General features: G+C 44.5%; 1 protein-coding gene across 6 annotated transcripts in view; it reads left to right on the forward strand.

Moving 5' to 3' along the window:
* MAPKAP1 (MAPK associated protein 1) overlaps positions 1 to 21,040 on the forward strand; it is a 220,409-nt gene that overhangs the window by 34,387 nt on the left and 164,982 nt on the right. For all 6 annotated transcript variants that reach the window (XM_058672119.1, XM_058672117.1, XM_004593568.4 and 3 more), the window contains 2 exons: positions 42 to 131; positions 8,933 to 9,081. In XM_058672119.1, coding sequence (XP_058528102.1) covers positions 42 to 131; positions 8,933 to 9,081 — 239 coding nt within the window. The remainder of the gene's footprint in view (positions 1 to 41; positions 132 to 8,932; positions 9,082 to 21,040) is intronic.

The raw sequence follows: 21,040 nt of genomic DNA on the forward strand, positions 1-21,040 counted from the left end.
CTTTCATTGACAAACTTATAGTTATAATATTTCTTTTCAAGCTCAAAGATTAGAACGGCTCCGAAAAGAGAGACAAAACCAGATCAAATGCAAAAATGTTCAGTGGAAAGAAAGAAATTCTAAGCAATCAGGTAAATGGAAATCATTTCAATTTTTGATTTGAGATTTATATATTTAGTTTATATTAACTGATTTCTCATTCATCCTTCTAAGTCTTTGGGACAGGTGCCTCTGTGTTTTGGGTGTTGAACTCCTGCCTGTGTTGCTTCGACCCTGTGCTGCTGTGTGGTTTTTGGCCCATTGGAGCCACAGGACAGCTGCGGAGGGGCATGCCCAGTGCCCTGTGCTCCAGGCCGGGGAGCGAGCTGGTGTTTACACACAGTAGTTCTCTACCATTGCTTTCTGGTCTGTGGGTTTCTCTTGATTGTTGCAGCCTCGGCTTTCTCTCGCCTCCTTACTGGCCTTAGTAAGTCGTCTTTGCACAAATGCTGATTCTTTCTATTTAAGCTTGAAAACCGTTGTGTTGCAGTATTAGAGTGTTTATAAATTGTAGGTATAAAGGCTGACAATTATATATTTTTCAAAGTTTCAATCTTAGAAGACAAATAATTGCAAAGGTAAATCCTATTTAAACAGTTTATGAAAGCAATAGCTTCTTTCCTGGGCTTTCTCTCTCTTTGCTTCTTCTTTGAAAGATGTATGGGCAGTCTGCCTTCCCCGTCCTCCCAGCACCTCCCAATACCTCCCAATACCATATTAACAGAATTGTCACCTAATGGGACTTGGCATGGTAGCCTAGTGGCTAAGGTCCTCCTTGCCTTGCACGCATTGGGATCCCACTTGGGTACCAGTTGGTCCCACTTGGGCCTGCGCTGCTTCCCATTCAGCTCCCTGCTTGTGAATTGGGAGAGTAGTGGAGGATGGCCCAAAGCCTTGGGATCCTGTGCCTGCATGGGAGACCCGGAAGAAGCTCCTGGCTCCTGGCTTTGGATCAAGTCAGCTCCAGCCATTGTGGCCATTTGGGGAGTGTATCGGTAGACAGAAGATCTTCCTCTCTGTCTCGCCTCCTCTCTGTATATCGGATTTTGCAATAAAAATAAATAATTTTTTCAGTTGTCACCTAATAAATACTTGGGTGCTTTAAAAAGTTCATGGAAAATGGAATCCAAAGAATATTTTTGTATAAAATTTGAAATCTCTGCATATGATTGAGCATGTATATTGTTAGAACAGGATACATGGGTTTCAAATTTGTTTTGCCCCAAAATAAACTTCTTTTTAAAATTCTGCTTTTCTATGAAATAATAATAATAATATTTGATAATAACAACTGTATTATGTAATCGTAACAACAATAATAATAATAGTAACTGTTATTTTAAGCCGAGTGGGAGAGAGACAGACAAGGGAAAACAGCCATCTTGCTGCTGTCTCCTGGTTCCTTCTCCCAAATCCACAGCCGCTCAGTTGAGCTGCCCCAAATCCTGGAGCTGGGAATTTTTTTTAAATATTTATTTGATTTTTATTCTTAGGTCAGAGTTATAGAGAGAATGGGAAGGACAAAGAGGTCTGTTTCACTCCTCAAGTTGCCACAATGGCCAGAGCTGGGTACATCTGAAGCTGGGAGCCAGGAGTTTCTTCTGGGTGTCCCATGCGAGTGTAAGGTCCTAAACCCTTGGACCATCTTCCGTTGCTTTCCTAGTCCGTAAGTAGGGAATTGGATGGGAAGTAGAGCAGTCATGACTTGAACCAGTGCCCCTATTGGCTACTGGCACAGTAGGCAGAGGATTAATGTACTATACTACCACACTGGCCCCTGGAGCCAGGAGTTTAATCTAGAACTCTTAACTAGGTCGCAGGAATCCCAGTCCTTGAGTTGTCTCACGGGGTGTGCATTAGCGAGAAGCTGAGGTGCACATTTGCAGTCAGGGATTGAATCCAGGTACTCTGGTATAAGATTCCTATATCTTAAATACTGAGCTAATCGCCAGCCCCTCTGTAACATTTTGAAGTACTCTCATAGCTGACTGACTCCATTGTTAGCCTAGGAATTATGAAGCTGAAAATGGTTGTTATTATTAGCATTGGACGTAGTACTATGTTAGACACTATATATATATGTATATATATACGTGTATATATATATATACATATATATAGTCTTTAATGCAGTGATTTTAAAAAGGTATATATTATCATTGTCATTTACAGATAAGAGATAGATTAAATATTTATTTATTTTTGAGCCCAGCATGATAGCCTAGTGGGTAAATCCTCACCTTGCACGTTTGGGATCCCATGTGAGCACTAGTTCTTGTCCCAGATGTTCCACTTCCCTAAAAAATCCCTGCTTGTGGCCTGGGGGGATGTCCTAAAACCTTGAACCCCTGCACCCACATGGAAGGCCCAGAAGAAGCGCCTGGCTCCTGGCTTCGGACCGGCTCAGCTCTGGCCATTGTGGACACTTGGGGAGTGAATTAACGGACAGAGGATCTTTCTCTGTCTCTCCTTGTCTCTGTAAATCTTTGTTTTCAATGAAAATAAATCTTTAAAAACATTAAAAAACACTTGCTTTATTCAAAAGTCAGAGTTACAGATGGAGGGGAAGATAGGGAGAGAGAGAGAAAGAAATCTTCATGCATTGGCTCACTCCCCAAATGACTTTAGAGGCTGGAGCTGGACATGTCTGAAGCCGGTGCCAGGAGCTTCTTTTAGGTCTCACACGTGGATGTAAGGATCCAAATAAGTAAGCCACCCTTCACTGCTTTTCCAGGCCATAAACTAGGAGCTGGATCCAAAGTGGAGCAGCCAGGTTTAACTGATATCCATAGGTGTCATAGGATGCCAGCTCTGCAGGCAGTATCTTCAACGTGGCCCCAAATCACCTCTTGATGACCACAGTGCCCGTTTGTCCAAGCCTCTGGATCCCTCTTTGCCTCCTTCACTTCCATGTCTTACCAAGTTACACGTTGGGGTGGTGGGCTAAGGAGGAGGCTCAGTGGCGAGTTTTCACATGTGCCTTGTAGGAGTCCTGGCACACAGCTTCTGGTTCGGCTTCCTGCACATGGGGGCTCTAGCCCCTGGGTTGCTTGATTCTTTCTCTTCATTTTTAGTTCTTAAATTATGAATTTATTTCCTAGCATTCTATATAAATGAACAGTGAAAGTTTTCTTCCCTTTTTTAATCACTATGAATGCATTAGTTTTAAAAGCATATTTGATTATTTTCAGTTTGTTGAAATTTTTTTTATGATAACCTGTCCATATGTGTTCTTTCCTGCTGGATTTTAAGAAGGAATTTTAGAATTCTTTAAACCCCAGTAGTCTTCCACAGCTCCTTACTTTTGAGGCATCCCAGATTTATCTTATATATTTCTTTCCCAAAATCTACCATCAGTCATTTTTTTCAAGGAGTTTTGTGTGTTTTTGACACCCAGAGGCTGGAATCTGAGCCACTGCTTCCTGGGTTACTGGTCTCCTTGTGGCTCTTTTTAGTGATTAAAGTTCAACTTTGTTTTCTTAAAGAAGAAATATGTTGTAGTTAAACTTGAATTGGAATTAATTACATGATTATAGAATATTCACTTTTTTGAGTTTGTATGTTTTTTTATGCTGATAATTCTGGGTCCGAATAGAAACATTGATGCCATTACTAACAATATGGTTCTCAATATTGATGCCATTACTAACAATATGGTTCTCAATATTGATGCCATTACTAACAACATGGTTTTCAAAGGATTTTGAGGATTACTTTTGTTTTGTTTTATTTTTTTAGGGGTGGAAGGAGGTCCTATGGTTAGATTCCGTTAAAGACTGGATAGTCAGATTGCTATCTGAAGGACTGGGTAATGCTGACTTCGAGTTCTGGCGGCCCCACTTCCCCATTGAGCTCCCTGCCTGTGGCCTGGGGAAGCTGCAGAGGACGGCCCAAAGCCTCGGGACCCTGCATTTGCATGGGAGACCTGGAAGGAGCTGTTGGCTGATTGCTCTGTCATTAAGTTGCCGCCTCAGTGTATTACTTAGGCTCATGTATTTCATTGCTTGAAAAAGATATATTTGAAAGGCAGAGTTAGAGAAAGGAAGAAAGAGAGAGAATGAGAGAGAAAGAGATCTTTGATCCGTGAGTTCCTTCTTCAAATAGCTGCAGTGACCAGAAGTGGGCCTGGCTAAAGCCGGGAGCCAGAAGCTTCATTTGACCCTCCCACCTGAGTGTGTGGAGCCCAAGCTCTGGGGCTTCCACTGCTTTCCCAGCTGCATCGGCAGGGAAATGAATTAGATGTGGAACAGCCAGAATTTGAACTGGTGCCAGCATAGGCTGTTGGCATCTCAGGTGGTGGCTTAAACCCACTGTACCACACCACGATCTTCTGTGTATTTCATTTTACTTTTATTTTTGTAGATTGCACCTTAAATTTTCTAGTTTTTTTTAATGTGAAATGCTGACATGGTTTCAAAGTCAAAGACATAAAACAAGACATTTTTATTGCATCTCTTTTTAGAGCTAGTATAGTTTAATCCTCTTTTGTACAGTATTTTTTTACTTAACAACACACTTTTAATTGCACAGCAGTTACATAAAAGGAGAGATAGCCAGTGGTTCACTCCCCAAATAGTTCCAGCAGCTGGAGCTGGGCCAGAAGCTTGGATTTTCTTTGGGGTCTCCCACATCAGTGCAGGGTCCCAATGCTTGGGTCATCCTCCTTTGCCTTTCCCAGGGCTGTTAGAGAGCTGAGTCAGTACCGAGGGGAAGAGGTGGGGCGCGAACCAGTACCTGTCTGATTTGCCAGTATCCTCATCCACTCCCAAAGTGCAGGCCCCACAGCACATGGGAAGTGTCACTCTGGAGGTTTCATTCCAGTGTGTAGCTGTGTGGCACTCCACTAGCCCCCTTCCTTGATCTAAAGTATAAGCTTGTAACTTATATTTTATTTTATTTTATTTTAAAAAATATAATTGTGAATTATTGTCAGTTGTGTTAAATAGGGTTCATAATACTGAGCTTTTAAAGATGTATTTTTTATTGGAAAGTCAGATTTACAGAGAGAAACATGTTCCATCTGCTGGTTCACCAAGTGGCCGCAATGGCCAGAGCTATGTAATCCATCTGAAGCCAGGAGCTCTTCCGGGTCTCCCACATGGGTGCAGGGTCCCAAGGCTTTGGGTTGTCCTCAACTGCTTTCCCAGGCCACAAACAGGGAGCTGGAAGGGAAGCAGGGCTGCTGGGATACAAACCAGTGCCCATGTGGGATCCTGGTGCACGCAAGGTGAGGACTTTAGCCACAAGACTATCATGCTGGGCCCTGTAACGTATCTTATAAGAGACTCACGTTGGCTACTGTGTGGTTTAGGGATGGGATGGGATGAGGAAGTCCAGGGCAGAAACAGCATGGCGGGTTTGAAGGTGCTGCTGGAATCACACTTGTGTTACTGTGGAGGTGGTTATGAAGGGTGTAGGGTGTGGTGTTAGAGAATTGTCAAATGACTCTCAGGCCCGTGGCCTACCAAGATGGAGTTGCCCCTAACTGTCCTGGTTGCTCTCCTATTAGAAAGCTGTGGCAGAATATGTTGAGGGGCAGGTCAGGCATTCTGCTATGGACATAGAAGGCGTGAGTTTCCTGGCAGATGTCATAGTGGAGGTGTCACACCAAAGGTTGGATACGTCAGTTTCATTTCATGGAGTCTTTACTATTAGAAATGATCTTCCAGATTATAGAATATACTTATTAAAGTTTTCCTTTTTTATTTCTGTTTCCTTGTCTCTCTTCTTTGTGTCTCTGTGTTTTATGCTTTGCATATGATATATCCATAGTTAGGTATATAGCTTTTTTTTTAAAGATTTATTTATTTCTAATTACAAAGTCAGATATACAGAGAGGAGGAGAGACAGAGAGGAACATCTTCTGTCCAATGATTCACTCCCCAAGCAGCCGCAGTGGCCGGTGCTGTGCCGATCTGCAGCCAGGAGCCAGGAACTTCTTTCCAGGTCTCCCACGTGGGTGCAGGGTCCCAAGGCTTTGGGCTGTCCTCGACTGCTTTCCCAGGCCACAAGCAGGGAGCTGGATGGGATGTGGAGCAGCCAGGATTAGAACCGGCATCCATGTGGGATCCCTGCGCATTCAAGGCAAGAACCTTAAACATTATGCTATCGCGCCGGGCCCAGGTATGTAATTATATATAGCTCTATATAGATAGATACATCCATAGTTAGGTTTTAAACATGCAGTTTTATGACTTTTTGAATATTTAAGAGCATATGTTGGAAAGATTGAGAGAAAGACAGCTACGCTCTGTTCAGCTCACAGACACACAGACTGAGTTTGCTTGGCTGTAGGCGAGAGCCAGGAGCGTTCTCTGGCTCTCCCACACAGCAGTGGGTGCCCAGTGACTGGGCAGGACACTGGTGGCAGGAGACAGAGCAAGATACTGAACCCACAGACTCCAGTGGAGAGTGTAGGTGTCTTACTAGGCTAAATGCCTGCCCTGTTTGAGTGAGGGCTTTTGACAGACATGTGCACTTGTGTATCTAGCATGCCCGTAAACTGCAGAGCAGTGGCAGCTCCCTAATAAGGTCCCTTGTTGTTCCTTTCTAGTCAGTTTACTTACCAAAGTAACCTTTGGTCCAGTATCTCTCTCTACGGCTGGGTTTTTGCCTCTTCTGGATATGAGCCTAGACAGACTCCCCAAGGATGTAAGTGTAGGAGAAAAGAAGTGGTCCAAACATGGGGCCTTGGCCAGTGCCCGTGAGCTGGGGAGAGGCGAGTCCGCCAGCAGTGAGGCTGAGGATGTTAGGTGGCCTCAGGGCTGTGTGGCTGTCCGTGTGTCCCACAGTGTGGGAATCACTTTCCTACGTGCAGTTCCCTGCTGCCTTGGAGCTCATGTGGGGTGTGAGCAGAGGCGTGTATATAGAGTTGACTGCTCCCTGTGGTTTCAGGCACCTAACGGGGGTCTTAGGGTACACACCCCACAGATAAGTGGGACCTCCCTCCAGGAGTTTCCTCCAGATTAGCCTCTTAAATCTATGGGTACTCAATTGATAAATTTGCTTCATCAGTCTTTTGAAAAGGTAACTGTGGTTACATTTATTTAGCTACGAGGTTTTTTGTTTCAAGATTTGTTTATTTTTATTGGAAAGGCAGATTTACAAAGACAGTGAGAGACTGTCACAGCCCAAAAATTCAAAACAATACCATTAAAGTCAGGCCTGCTAAATCTGCCTGAGTCTGAGGGTGAGCAGAGAAGCAAACATTCAGTTAGGGACACATGTGGAACCAGGATGAGATTGGCTTCTGTGAGTGGAACAAATTGTGCTTGCTTGCCTTGCAAGTTGCCCCTGAGCGGGGCATGTTTGCCTGCCAGGGTAAGTAAGTCAGATGCTTCGTAGATGCACAGCACCTGAGTTGATTGTAGGATCGTTGCGCACCAATGTGAGTTTAAAAACCCCAGACAGTTGCCAGTGAGGGCCAGACGCCTCTTCCGTTGGTGATGGTATGGGACAGTCTGCTGGCCAATGAATAAAGACTTCTGAGCTTCTAAGGCTCTGTCTCTGACTAATTTTTGGGATAGAATCAGCTTGCAACAAGACAGATCTCGCAGATGCTGGTTTGTTCTCCAAATGACCACAGTGGCCAGAGCAGAGCTGATCGAAGCCAGGAGCTAGGAGCTTCTTGCAGGTCTCCCATGTGGGTGAACCATCCTCTATTGCTCTCCCAGACCATAAACAGGGAGCTGGATGGAAAATACAGCATCCGGAACACTGACGTGCACTCACGTGTGATGTGGTGCTTGCAGGTGGGAGATTAGCTGAGTGAGTCATCATGTCAGCCCCATAGTTACGAGTTGTTTTAATGACCACTTGAGTGAGTTGGGGAATTGTTTTTTGTTACAGCTTTGTCAAGGACTGGAAAGGGCTGGATCTCTTTCCTGCAGATGTAAACATTTCTGATTTGTTTAAAAAGCTTAACTATGTACACTTTCTAAATCTCAAAATTAAAAAGAGCCTAGTGCCCCCATTTATCATCTGTCTACCGTCTTGGTCAATATGTAGATTGACTTAAAAGATTAGATGATCTTTGAGAAGATATGAAACTAATGTGTCTTAATTCATTCATTAATTTGAGCTGAAGTTTCTGGTTTAATAATAATGTGAATTCCTTCAATCATTTTATTTGTTCATTCATGCAACAAAATTTATTGAGGCTGTACTTTGTTCATTAGTGTGTAATGGCTAAGAGGTTCAGTTGAATCCTAGCTGTGCCACTCTGTAGCTTCATGGCATTGGACTAATAAAAATATTCTAAGCTTGTTTCCTCACTGAGACAATTGAGATAAGGCTTATGGCTGTGTAATGTTGTAAGAATTAAATGAGATGCATTGACCTGAACAATTAATGTTAGCTCCTGTTACTATAAATGTCCTCTCTGTTTTTCCTTCCTCCTCACCTTGGTCATCCAGATTTTGTAATAAGTATCATTGGAGTGTGTGAAAATACATACCTTTGACCTTGACCTTGAAGAATTATAATGTCAAAGTCACATAATGTTAAAGCTTCCAGGTATCTCTTAAAGGTAATGTGATAGGCCCAGAGAAGTGTAGTAAATTGCCCAGTTTCAGCCGGCTAATTGTAGTTGGCAAAGCAGACAAACCTTAGGGTCTGTGGACAGTGAACAGTCCTGTGACACAGAAGCCACTGTGTTGCTCTGCGTCGGCCCCTTCCCTCCCCACCCCCATCGTCCTGGATTGACCTGCTGGCTTGGGTGCTGCCGCTCACTGTGCAGACTTTGACATGTGTGCGTGGCTCTCTGCACACTTCAGACCTAACACGTCCTTGGGTGTGTCCCACCTTGACTTCGAGAAAGACATTTTAGGGAAGATGCAGAAGCTGTCTCGTTTCTGTAATCACAAAGATATTTTTATCTTCTTTTTCTACACAGCCCAGGAGTTAAAGTCACTGTTTGAAAAAAAATCCCTCAAAGAAAAGCCTCCGAATTCTGGCAAGCAGTCAATCTTGTCTGTGCGCCTGGAGCAGTGCCCTCTGCAGCTGAATAACCCCTTTAATGAGTACTCCAAGTTTGATGGCAAGGTGAGTGGAACCTGGAGACCGTCCTGGATGTGGCTCCATGGAGCTGCTGCTGTTACTGTTGTTAGACTGAGGGGTCCACGTGTCTCAGAGTAATTACAGATGTTACTTTTCCAAGACCGTAGATACAGAATGTATGAATTTGGCCTTAGTGTTGGCTTCCATTCGAATCTGTCAAGGAGGACTGAAACAAGACAGTCCTGAGTTGCCTCTCTTCCACTCCTTGGCTGTGTTTCTCTTCCCATCTTAGATCTCAGAGGACGATTGAATCTCCCCAGATGACCTAGGGCTGTATGGGCAGGGGTCATGTGTTTGGTTGGTTCATCTGTGTTACCTCAAGTGGGCATTTGGGCTGGTTGAATTGTGATTAATCAAGGTTCAGGCGCGTGGGAAAGCCTTCTGAGCGGTGCTTAGTGGCAGTTTGCGTCATCGTGTCTGATTGGCTACCGTAACCTCAGAGATTGTGGGCCTTTGAGCTTTTGGTCAAAATTCTAGGCTATTTATTGCTTTGCATTTCAGTATTGCGCTGTTGGGGGATCTTGTTTAACTTTTGCCATGGAGCGTGACTGCCTTTTTTGTCTATTTGTTCTAATAGTTTACTGTTATAGAATTAAAGTGGTCATGTGTTCCTTTTAAAAAAAAAAATGGCCAGTGTTCAGTGTAGCACCGTATGCCCCAATTCCCTTTGCCATGGGTCTCTGTGCTAGGCCGGGTAGGCCTTTTTTGGGAGATGGTAGCAGCTGATTCTGGTATTTATTGCCATTATGTGTTGTGCCTGGCAGAGGCGTGGGGGTGCTGAGTGAGAGCGTGTTGCTTGGAGGGGTCGTGCAGCCATTCAGCCCATGTCACACCATTGCAGTTAATAAGCACACAGCTCTCTGGTTGTGTTTGCATTTTTCTTATTGGTGTGCTGGTTCTGTCAATTGTCATCTTTGAGCAAAGAGGTATTTTCTCTTTGAAACACTTTTACCACAAACAGTTCAGCATGTTTCCATTGGCTTAAGTAAGCTTGGGTGACTATTGGCACGAGAGGTTGTTGATGTTTGTGAGAAAGTAGAGCAGAAACAAAATGCGTGAATAGCATAAAGATCCTAGCGTCTACAGGAGTTTCCTGCAAAAGTCCCTGGAAAGCATTTGAGTCCATTGTGCCCGGCCGTACTCAGAAGCCTCACCGGCCGCCGCCATGCGGGGAAGAGGACAGTGTTCCTCCCTGGAGACTTGGAGGCCAGCCCTGAGAAGGTATGAATTGGACCACATGGGACTTTAGGAAAATGCAATTGCTGTGTTTAGATTTGTGGGAGTTTATAGCTGGGATTAGGAGTTTATAGCTGGGATTTGTTTATTACCTGATACCATCTCGTCTGAGGGTGTAATTGCTGGAATAATTAATGAATGGCAATGTTTGTGTGCTAACAAAATAGCACAGATCTTTGAAACAGACTTTTCTGTATGCTGTTAGATTATATTACTTAGAATTAAATTTGTCAGAAGATTATGGACTTTGGTGGGAATATGTATCTAGTTGCTGAAGTAGAAAAAAATTTTGAACCATTTCCTCAGGCAAAAAGGACAAAAAAATTTACTAGATTTATGTTCACACTTTAAGTTTTCTGTGCTTTTTGTTACAGCAGATCTGTGATCTGCAAAGATGTGAACATGCGCTAGCCACCAGTACATATTGATTAAGAAAGATTTATGTATTGATAAGTCTATCTTATGATGCAGGGCTGTTTTAGTGTTATCTTACATATTACAATTGCTAAAACACAATTAAATCCTTGTTCTCATCTATTATTTAATATTGATGCATTTGGCAGGTATGTAATGAAAGTGGCTAATATTTGAAAGATATTGTAGCATACATATTAAATTAGTCTTTCTTTATCTTTGTCAAATGCATCAATATGATGTTCAATGACATCTCAGTGATTAATAGAAAATTATACTTGAGTCAAGCCTTTTTGTAACCTAGAAATTAAAATGACTATTCAAATAACACCTCAAAATGATCAAATTAGCATTTTGTGATTGCATCATAATGGGATTGCAGCAGTTAGCACAGCAGCTCTGCTGCCTCTGGGGCTCAGATCACCCCTGATAATAAAGCCTTCTCCATGAGAGGCAGCTCTAAGAATTTCTAGATTGATTCTTCCCATATATCATCTGATGTTCAGCACTAAATTTTTGTTACTGTTGTAACTTAAAATTATTTTATTTTTATTCAGCTCATATTTAAGGAATGAAATTAGTGTCCTGTTTTAATATTTTACCATGTTGACATTGGAATCCCATCTTTTCTTTTCTCCACATGTGAAGGTTTTCTGTGCAATACTTATTTATTGTGTGTGTGTTAAGATTTATTAAATCCACCAAAAAATGTACAGATTATTTTTTCTTCCTCGGCAAATATTCACAGTGCTTTTCTTGGGAATAGTGCTTGCCTTATTTACATAATTAACTGAGTTGCTTGGGTCTCTTGGGCATGCAGTACATAATTGGGGAGAGAAGGGGACAGGCAAGAGTTTGGGGTCTAATTAAATATGCTAAAAAACTACTTAATTATGTATTTCCTCAAGAGACTGCTGTGAGATCTTTCTTAAGATTAAACTAGGGTTAGATTTGAAAAAAAGAATTTGTCTTTGGTAAGGTTTTACCAGTTGCATTGTAGTTAGGCAAGCGTATGCAGTGTCCTTAATGGTTGTGCTGATTGTTGGTCTTAGTTTTATAAGATCTCTTAGCTGTTGTGTGAGAATTAAGGAAACATTTCCAGTTAGTTTCTGGTTCCTGTAACTCGTTAATCATTTGTTACATTTTTTATTATGATTAATAATTTAAAATTTTTTTAAAGATTTATTTGAAAGGCAGTATGTGTGTGATAATGTGTGTGCATGAGAGACAGATTGAGATTGTGTGCTGGTTTACCTCCGTAATGCCCTGAACAGCTGGGTCAGGGCAGGCTGGAGCCGGAGCTCCGTCCAGCTTTCCCAGGGGCAGCAGAAGGCCGAGTGCTGGGGCCATCCACAGGAAGCTGGATCTCACCTGCAGCGTAACCAGGATATGAGCAGGCTCGCCACGTTGCGTGGGGGCTTCCCAGCAGCAAATGCCTGTCCAGGTGCATTGTCAAGGCGTGAGAGTGGGAGGAAGGCCTGGCCACGGGCTGGTGCTTTGTGATTGGATGACTTGAGGGCTCAGTTTTACCGCAGTATTTTTTTTTTTTTAACAAATTAGTGATATTATGTGACCTGCTTGATCATTTTGGGGGCTGCTTTGGTCAGTTCAGACCCCACTGGCCTCAGACATGGGCTGGCTTCTTCCGCGTTCTGGACTGCCGGCCGCTCTGAAGAGTCTCATCACCAAAGCCTGGTCTCTCTTGTAGACATGAAGAGCTCAGGACATCCCTGAGCTCCTTCCCTGACCTGAGAAAGCGCTGCTGTGGCCAGAGAGGTGTTCTGAGGTGACTGGGAGTGGGCGCCTCTGATGGATCCCAGTAAACAGCTCTGAGGGGTGTGTCTGGCCACGTGGGCTGAAAGCTTCTACCCTGTTCTCCACTCCTTTTCCATGAGGTCATATCTGAAGAAGTAAACCTACCGTTTACCATACCATTCGTTATCACTTACTTGAGAGACCTTTGCTGGTGTAGCATGTAACTGGACCATCAGATACCGTCAGATCACCAGCAGTTCAAGGACCCATTTCTTGTTCCTGTCTCCCTGGGGAGGTTCCTTCCTCCTTGAAGCCCAGTTTCTCTGCCTCTGCAAAGCGGTGGAGTCACAAGGCCAGTGAAGCCACCAGGGAAGAAAGCACCCAGCATGCTGATAGCTTCCTTTAGCAACGTCACTAGTCAGCAGATCTCCTGTGTTATGGCCTCAGTGTGATGGGACTGGCACCATGGCTCAACTGGCAGATATTCTGCCTGCAAATGCTGGCATATGGACCGGGTTTGTGTCCTGGCTACTCCACTTCCCTTCCAGCTCCCTGCTTATGGCCTGCCTAGGAAAGCAGCAGAGGATGGCCCAAAGCCTTAGGACCCTACACCCACATGGGAAGCCTGCAAGAGGCTCCTGGTTCCTGGCTTTGGATCAGCTCAGCTCCAGCTGTTGTGGCCATTTGGGGAGTGAGCCAGCAGGTGGAAGGTTTTTGTTTTTTCTTCTGATGTTAAATCTTCCTTTCTATTTAAAGAAAGCAGAAGAAAAAAAAGCCTGAGAGTGGCTGCTGGTGACTTGCCTTACTGTGTCACTTCAGGCTGGTTCTGTAACCTCATGAGACTTGATGGGGTTCAGGACTCACTGTCCCAAAATCTGGTCCGGTGGTATTAACGAGCTGAAAACAATCCAAGGGGAATGGTAGGACAGGCCCTTTGGGTTTTCACCATCCTTCGCACTGCAGATCATCTGGTCCTTGTGTGAGAGGGGAGGGAAGGAACTCCTGATGCCGAGCGATGCAGGGGCCCTGCGGGGCCTGGAGGATCAGGCCTTGCTGAGTGAGCCTATTCCTGGCAGTTGCACCTCGCCTTTTGTCCTGTGGTGGAGCCTCCCACTCTTCCTGAGAGCGTGCGCCGAGACACTGTGCTGCACCCGCTGCATGGTGGGCCGGAGTCGTAGTAACCTTACACTAAATCCACTCATGTGCATCTCTAGTGTTCATCTTTTTATAGGGTCCCTATCTGAGAATGTAAAAAGGTGGAAAGAAAAGGTTTTTGTTTTTCTCCTCTACAAACTGCAGTTCTTGTGTTTGGAATGCAGTGGTGATTTGTCTCTCATGAGGCTCACTTGTGATGAATCCTGTTTAGCCTGACCTGCAGCATATAGGGAGTACCCTACAAACCCCTTTTCTGTTGCTTTCTCTTCTTGGAATGGGGGCCTGAGAGTAACAGGACCTCCCCTCTGGACCAGGTTGCATGAGAGGAATGCCTTCTGCAAAGCAGGCTTTTAGAGTAGTGTCCTTAGACCACCTGAACACAGGCTGGATGGGGAAGCTGCTTGTTCAGAGGGGGGTGGCTTGCCTTCCTTCTAAATAGAAAAGTTTAGAGAAGTGATTACTGCCTTTTTTTTTTTTTTTCCCGACTGTGGTTATTTTTCAAACATCAGGTCACAAGGTAATTCACCATTTCTAATGCTTGGTAGTTTACTAAAATATTGAGCATTTTATCCATTTGTTTGACTTGGCTTAAACACCACTCTCTAAACCTTAAGTGGAATGTTTGCCTTAACATCCCACTTCTGGTTCTTAGAGCTAACTACTTCTGGTTCTGATAGTCAACTGTGACTTTGAGCTAACTTGTTAAAAAGTAACCATTCTTCTGTTAGAAACTGTTTCAACAGGAAAGCTGCAGAGATCGTGGGGGAAGGGATAATTCATGAGTGCTAATTGCTTGGCTGTTAATTTTCATAAGTGTTGATAGAAGCAGTTCCTTAAATTAAACTTTGTTTAAAATGTATCAGGGGAAATATCCCACAATGTCGAGCCTGAAGTGAAAATTAATATGAATGCTGTGGCAATTAACACATACTGGTTAATAGCTTTTAGCAGCATTTTGGGATGATAGTCCTTAAATACATTTTTGCATGCTGCTCTTGTTTCAGCATTGTTCCAGTGTATGTCTGGGTAATTATGAACAAATGTTTTCTACAGTCATTGGCATTAAATAGCTCTTCCCAAAGAAAGTCACTTAAAACTTTGCAGAAATGCAGGCAACCACTGAAAAACGTTGCAAACTCAGAAAAGGTCAGCTGATTGAAATCATTAAAAAAAAAACAATGCCCTTGGAGGAAACTATTTCTCATCTGAACTTGGAAAATTTTGCATTGTCATGGAAACATCCTCTTCTAGGATGTTAAGCTACTTTGGATTCCAGAAAACCAGTCTGGGCTTTTCAGTGTGGCTGCTGTTCCCTGCTGCTGGAGCGAGGCCGGGAGCGTGGGGCCTTTGCACCTTCCTCTCGGCCTCCCCTCTGCTGGCCGCGCAGCAGGCAGAGAGAAGGTGGCTGTAGGGTGCTCAGCCTCATCCTTGTGCCCCCTCCCTCTTCGCATCTCCATGACTGGATTTTGCCAAATTTTCTTTCTTTCTTTTTTTTTTTTTTTAAGATTTATTTTTATTACAAAGTCAGATATACAGAGAGGAGGAGAGACAGAGAGGAAGATCTTCCGTCCGATGATTCACTCCCCAAGTGAGCCGCAACGGGCCGATGCGCGCCGATCCGAAGCTGGGAACCTGGAACCTCCTCCAGGTCTCCCACGTGGGTGCAGGGTCCCAAAGCACTGGGCCGTCCTCAACTGCCTTCCCAGGCCACAAGCAGGGAGCTGGATGGGAAGTGGAGCTGCCGGGATTAGAACCAGCGCCCACATGGGATCCCGGGGCTTTCAAGGCGAGGACTTTAGCCGCTAGGCCACGCCGCCGGGCCCCAAATTTTCTTTTCATGGACCAGTTTCTGTTAGTTCATTTCTGAAAGAATCTGGTAGTTACCCTCTAATCTATTACACATTCCAATATACCTGTAATGGATCAAATTCCATTAAGGATGCCCTTTTTGATGAGATTGTTTTCCTCTCACTGTTGGTGCTTTCCCGTTGCTTGGCATTATTGTGTGTATGTTTTTTTAAGACTTATTTATTTTTCATTACAAAGTCAGATATACAGAGATGAGGAGAGACAGAGAGGAAGATCTTCTGTCCAATGATTCACTCCCCAAGCAGCCGCAACGGCTGGTGCTGCGCCGATCCAAAGCCGGGAACCAGGAACCTCCTCCAGGTCTCCCACATGGGTGCAGGATCCCAAGGCATTGGGCCATCCTCGACTGTTTTCCCAGGCCATAAGCAGGGAGCTGGATGGGAAGTGGAGCTGCCGGGATTGGAACCGGCACCCACATGGGGTCCCGGCGTGTTCATGGCGAGGACCTCAGCCACTAGGCCATGGCGCCAGACCCACTTGGCATTATTGTGGAAGTCCCAAGGCAGTGCCTTGACATTGTGTCTAGATGACAGGAGAAGAGTTAAGCATGAGTCTTGGTGCAGAAGACAGTGTATTGCCTGCCAGGAGGTTAAATGTCCCAAGGTGAGTTCTATTTATGACCACCTTGTTCTGTTCTGAGCCCTCGGTCTGGGCATCATCTCTGTGGTTTGTTCTGAAACTTGTTGCTCTGTGCTGGCTTTGTTTGGTTCTGAAGTGGACTTCTAGAAATTCCCATCAGAGGTAGAATTCACAACTAGTAAAGGCTTTTCAGAGAAGACAGAATTTTGCTGTGGAAAACAAATGCTTACCAGGTTTGGGTTAGAATACTGAGTCCCATGCCTTTTGTCTGCCTTCTGGTAGTAGGCCAAGTTCTCTGCCTCTGTGAGCCTGTTCTCATGTCTGTGAAATAACGGTAGGGCTGCTCACCTGAAGACTTGTGAGCACCTAACAGATGTGGGGATTATATGCACAGCAAAACATGGGGTACTGGGGCTGTGCTGAGAGCTTCCTGCTTTGTCCCACTTGCCCATTTGCAACCTTACAGTTAGTGAGGGCTGCTATGTGCCAGTGCTGATAACTAGGCACTGGGTACAGTAGTGAGCAAAACCAGACCTGGTAAACCTGGCTTCTGACCTCATGGAGTTTCTTGCCTTGGCAGGTAATCATCAAACAAAATGTAGACCTGTAACCACAATGCAGTCACAGCCAACTAATTGCCTAGTTCTGGGAGAGGTACTTGGTGCTTTGAGAGCATTAGTCTCAGGTGTCCCCTGAAGATGACCCTTGTCATGAGAGCAAAGGCTGAGAGGAGCTACCTCAGAAGCATGAAGACGGGGGAATACGGAGGGTCTAGGGGAAGGGGCAGCTTGGCAGTTGTGAGGAACTGGAAGAGACCTGTAACTCTGGAACCCCAAGGGTGAGGGGCTGAAGGTGCAAGGTGAAGCTCCAGCAAGCCAAACAAGCACAGCCGATACAAATGTTCTCACCCTCGGCCCTGGGACACCTTCGACAAGTTTAAATAGGAAGATGAAATCATCAGAGTGGTGTTTTTGAAAAGTCACTGGATTTGTGCTAATGTAAATACACCTGAGAAGGGTTTATGAGGTAGGGACACCACTCAAGAGATGTTTTGTGGGGCTGGCGTTGTGGTGTGCAGGTTAAATGCCACTTGCCATGATGGTATCCCATATTAGCAGGGCCAGGTTGAGTCCTGTCTGCTTTATTCTCCATCCTGCTGCCTGCTAATACACCTGAGACAGCAGCAGCTGACGGCTGAAGTGCATGGGCTTTGCCACCTGTGAGTGAGAAAGGGGCTGTGCTCTCAGATGCCCAGCTCTGCTCTAGGCCAAGCTGCAGATGGGCGCCTGGTGGGTTAAGCTGATGCTTGAGAAAACCACATCTCAGCATATGTGAGTTAAGTACTGGCTGCTGCACTTCGGATCCAGCCTCCTGCTTCTGATTGGCAAGTGGATGACGACTTGAGTCCCTTTCACTCCTGCGGGAGACCCAGGTGGTGGTCCAATCTGACTTGGCCTGGCTACCTTTGGCCATCACCTCTTGGATTCCTTTTGATGTTAAGGTTTCTTAGGTTTGTGATTAGGTAGGCGATTGTCCTTAATGACATGCAGGGGTTATAGATTAGAAAACCTGGGGCTGGTGCAATAACTCAGTGGCCAAATCCTCACCTTGCAACTGTCAGGATCCCATGAGTGCTGGTTCTTTCTTTTTTTTTTTTGAAAGATTTATTCATTTTATTACAGCCAGATATACACAGAGGAGGAGAGACAGAGAGGAAGATCTTCTGTCTGATGATTCACTCCCCAAGTGAGCCGCAATGGGCCGATGCGCGCCGATCCGAAGCCGGGAACCTGGAACCTCTTCCGGGTCTCCCACGCGGGTGCAGGATCCCAATGCATTGGGCCGTCCTCTCCTGCTTTCCCAGGCCACAAGCAGGGAGCTGGATGGGAAGTGGAGCTGCCGGGATACGAACCGGCGCCCATATGGGATCCCGGGGCTTTCAAGGCGAGGACTTTAGCCGCTAGGCCACACCGCCGGGCCCGAGTGCTGGTTCTTGCACTGACTGCCCTGTTTCCCATCCAGCTCCCTGCTTATGGCCAAGTAAAGCAGTCGAGGATGGTCCAAAGCCTTGGAATGCTGCACCCGTGTGAGAGACCTGGAAGAGGCTTCTGGCTCCTGGTTTTGGATTGGCTCAGCTCTGGGCACTGTGGCCATTTGGGGAGTGAGCCAGTGTATGGCGGCTCTTTCTCTCGTTCTCTCCATAATCCTGATCTGCCTTTCCAATAAAAATAAATAAATCTTAAAAAAAACTGAATGAATTCTTGAAGAGACAACCAATGTACATATTGGAACTTTCCTCTTAAGTTGGAGGGAATGGTCCAACTGGTTTTTGATGAGGAAACAGAATAGGAAAGTGATTTGTTCAGGGATGCCCCATTTGTGTGTGACAGAGCTAGTACTCAGCTGTTTTCTTGTTTTACCACCACAGCTGTCTTCCTTTGAGTCTTTGACAGTCATTGCTATGGAGAAAACAAAAACACTGTGTTAATATTTGAAAACTCTTCAAAATTGAAAAACACAGTGTTTTTCTTTGCCAGTAGGCTTAAAATGTGACACACTCAGTTAGATACTACTGTCAATTATGTGAATTGAGTTAATGGCATCTTTTTTTATGAAGATTTATTTATTTATTTGAAAGAATTGCAGCGAGATCTTCCCACCACTAGCTCAAAAGGGCTATTCATTATTCACTGTGTTCCCAGGCACATTAGCAGGGAACTAGATCAGAAGTGGAGCAGCTGGTTGAACTGGTTCCCCTAGGGGATGCTGGCATCACAGGCTTACCCACTATAATATATCCTGGTGATGGTCCCAGTTAACTTTATTTCTAAGCCTCAATTTCCTTATCTGCAAAAAATAGCAAAAACGAAAAGGAAGAAGTGCCTTTCACATAGAATCTAGCTTATGTTTTTTTCTTTTTTTGATCTTTCTGATGCTTCCATCCACCCATCTTTCCATCAGTCCAACCAACAGTGTGCTTATAGGCGCTGATACTGTTTCATTCTGAGGGTGTGTTGCATCCTAGGACTAACACGCAGGTGTGGCTAACTCCTGGGCTGGGGGCAGGGGGAATCCATAGAGCCAGCACGTGGAGGAACCACCCTGCTCGCGCATGGTTACCTTCGGGCTGTAGACTGACTTCAGGTGCCTCTGCCACCACCAGCCCCCTCTCTCCACCAAGGACTGTGGAGGAAGCATGTTTGGTGTGGCAGTGGGATTGGATAGGGAAGTCTGAGGTTGGGCCGGGGTCGGGGGGTGGAGGCTGCAGTGATGAATCCTGCAGGGAACGATCTAGTTTCTCATTCTTGGTGTGTTTATCCTGCTTTCATTTCTTTCTTTCTTTCTTTTTTTTTTTTTTTTAATTCAATCTTAACAAGCAGAATTTTTCAGCTTTGGTCACTTGTGTAATGAAGCCCAGAATGACACTCTCCATACATAAATGCAGAAGTTTTTAAAATGGCAGTGATAAATTTCAAATATCATTACTATTTGAGGCTTGAAATGCCTGTATCATAAGAGCTGTGTTTTATTAATATCTCCACTCCTTTCTATTAAATTGAAGTTTTAACACCTAGACAAAGATACATGTAAGAAAGTAAGTTTAGGAAATTTGCAAAATATGCTGCTATGCAACCAAAGATTAAATTGATTTGTTATCTGTGCATTTAGCTACAATTCATTTTAATTGTCTGTATGAAGTTAAAAAGTATTAGTGTCAGATGGAGATTCATCACCAGGCTGTGATTTAGGGCTGGAGCTGGAGAATGCAGGCATGTGTTCCGGCAGATGTTAGTATAAGGCGCTGTCTTTCCTGACAGCAGTTAAAAAGTATGGTTATAGTAATCAAATTGTGGTGCAGCGACTCAGAGGCTAGGGCCAGATTGAATTAAAATAGATATAAGATTTATGAATAGCAATAGCTGTGATAAAATTTCACTGCCTTCTTCAACAGGAAGGACTTTTTCCACAGTGGAAAGAAGAAAATCTAATAACCACTTTTCTAAAACTGTGGTTTTGCTGACTTTCATTTTCCCTTCCTAATTATGGCATCAAAATAATAACTGCTAGGGTTTTTTTCCAGTTGTAATGCCTCCCCCATCTTATGAAGAATATAGCATTAAAATGAACATCTTTTAAAATATTTAGATAATTTATTTGGGAGAAAGAGAGTTCCCCTGCACTGGTTTATTCCCCAAATGTGCATGGCAGATGGAGGCGAGGAACTCAATCCAGGCCTCTCACAAGGTGGCTCCAGCTGTCACCTGCTGTCCCTGGAGTATGCATTTTCAGGAAGCTGGAATTAGGAGTTGGAACTCAAAGCCAAGTACTCCGATATGGGCCCTTGGCACCCCAAGGAGTGTCTTACCTGTTGTGTGAGATGCCTGTCTGCAGCCCAAATTTCTAATGATGTTGCTGATTTGGTTTGGAAGCAGAATTCCTGCACATTCCAGCGGCCATTCGACTTAGCAGGTAAAATGGTCATTAAGATTCCCGCATCCCTAGCTATCAGAGTATCCAGGTTCTTTGTGACCCTGGTCTCTGTTCTGACTTCCTGCCAGTGCACCCCCTGGGAGGCAGCAAGTGCTGCTGGTTGTGCCCCTGACACCTTCCTGGAAGACCTGAGTTGAGTTCCTGTTGCCCAGCTTTGAGCTCCAGAGGTTGTAGGCTTTGGGGACTGAGCCAGCAGGTGGGAGCTCTGTGAATCTGTGTGTGTTTCAGATTATTTTCACAACTTGACATAAGTCTTAGCCTCAGACATTTATGCGCTCTTTTAAAAAAAATCCTAACCGTTGTTCTGGCTATGTTTATTGAGTTCCTACTTTGTACCAGGTCTTGTTATGATTCCTTGATATTTAATAACTTGTTCAATTCTCACAATATTTTTATGTATGGATGTTGTTATTAGTGTTGTGCAAGTGAGGGAGAGAGATACATT

This window comes from Ochotona princeps, chromosome 14 (genome assembly GCF_030435755.1).
Source record: "Ochotona princeps isolate mOchPri1 chromosome 14, mOchPri1.hap1, whole genome shotgun sequence".
Lineage (NCBI taxonomy): Eukaryota > Metazoa > Chordata > Mammalia > Lagomorpha > Ochotonidae > Ochotona > Ochotona princeps.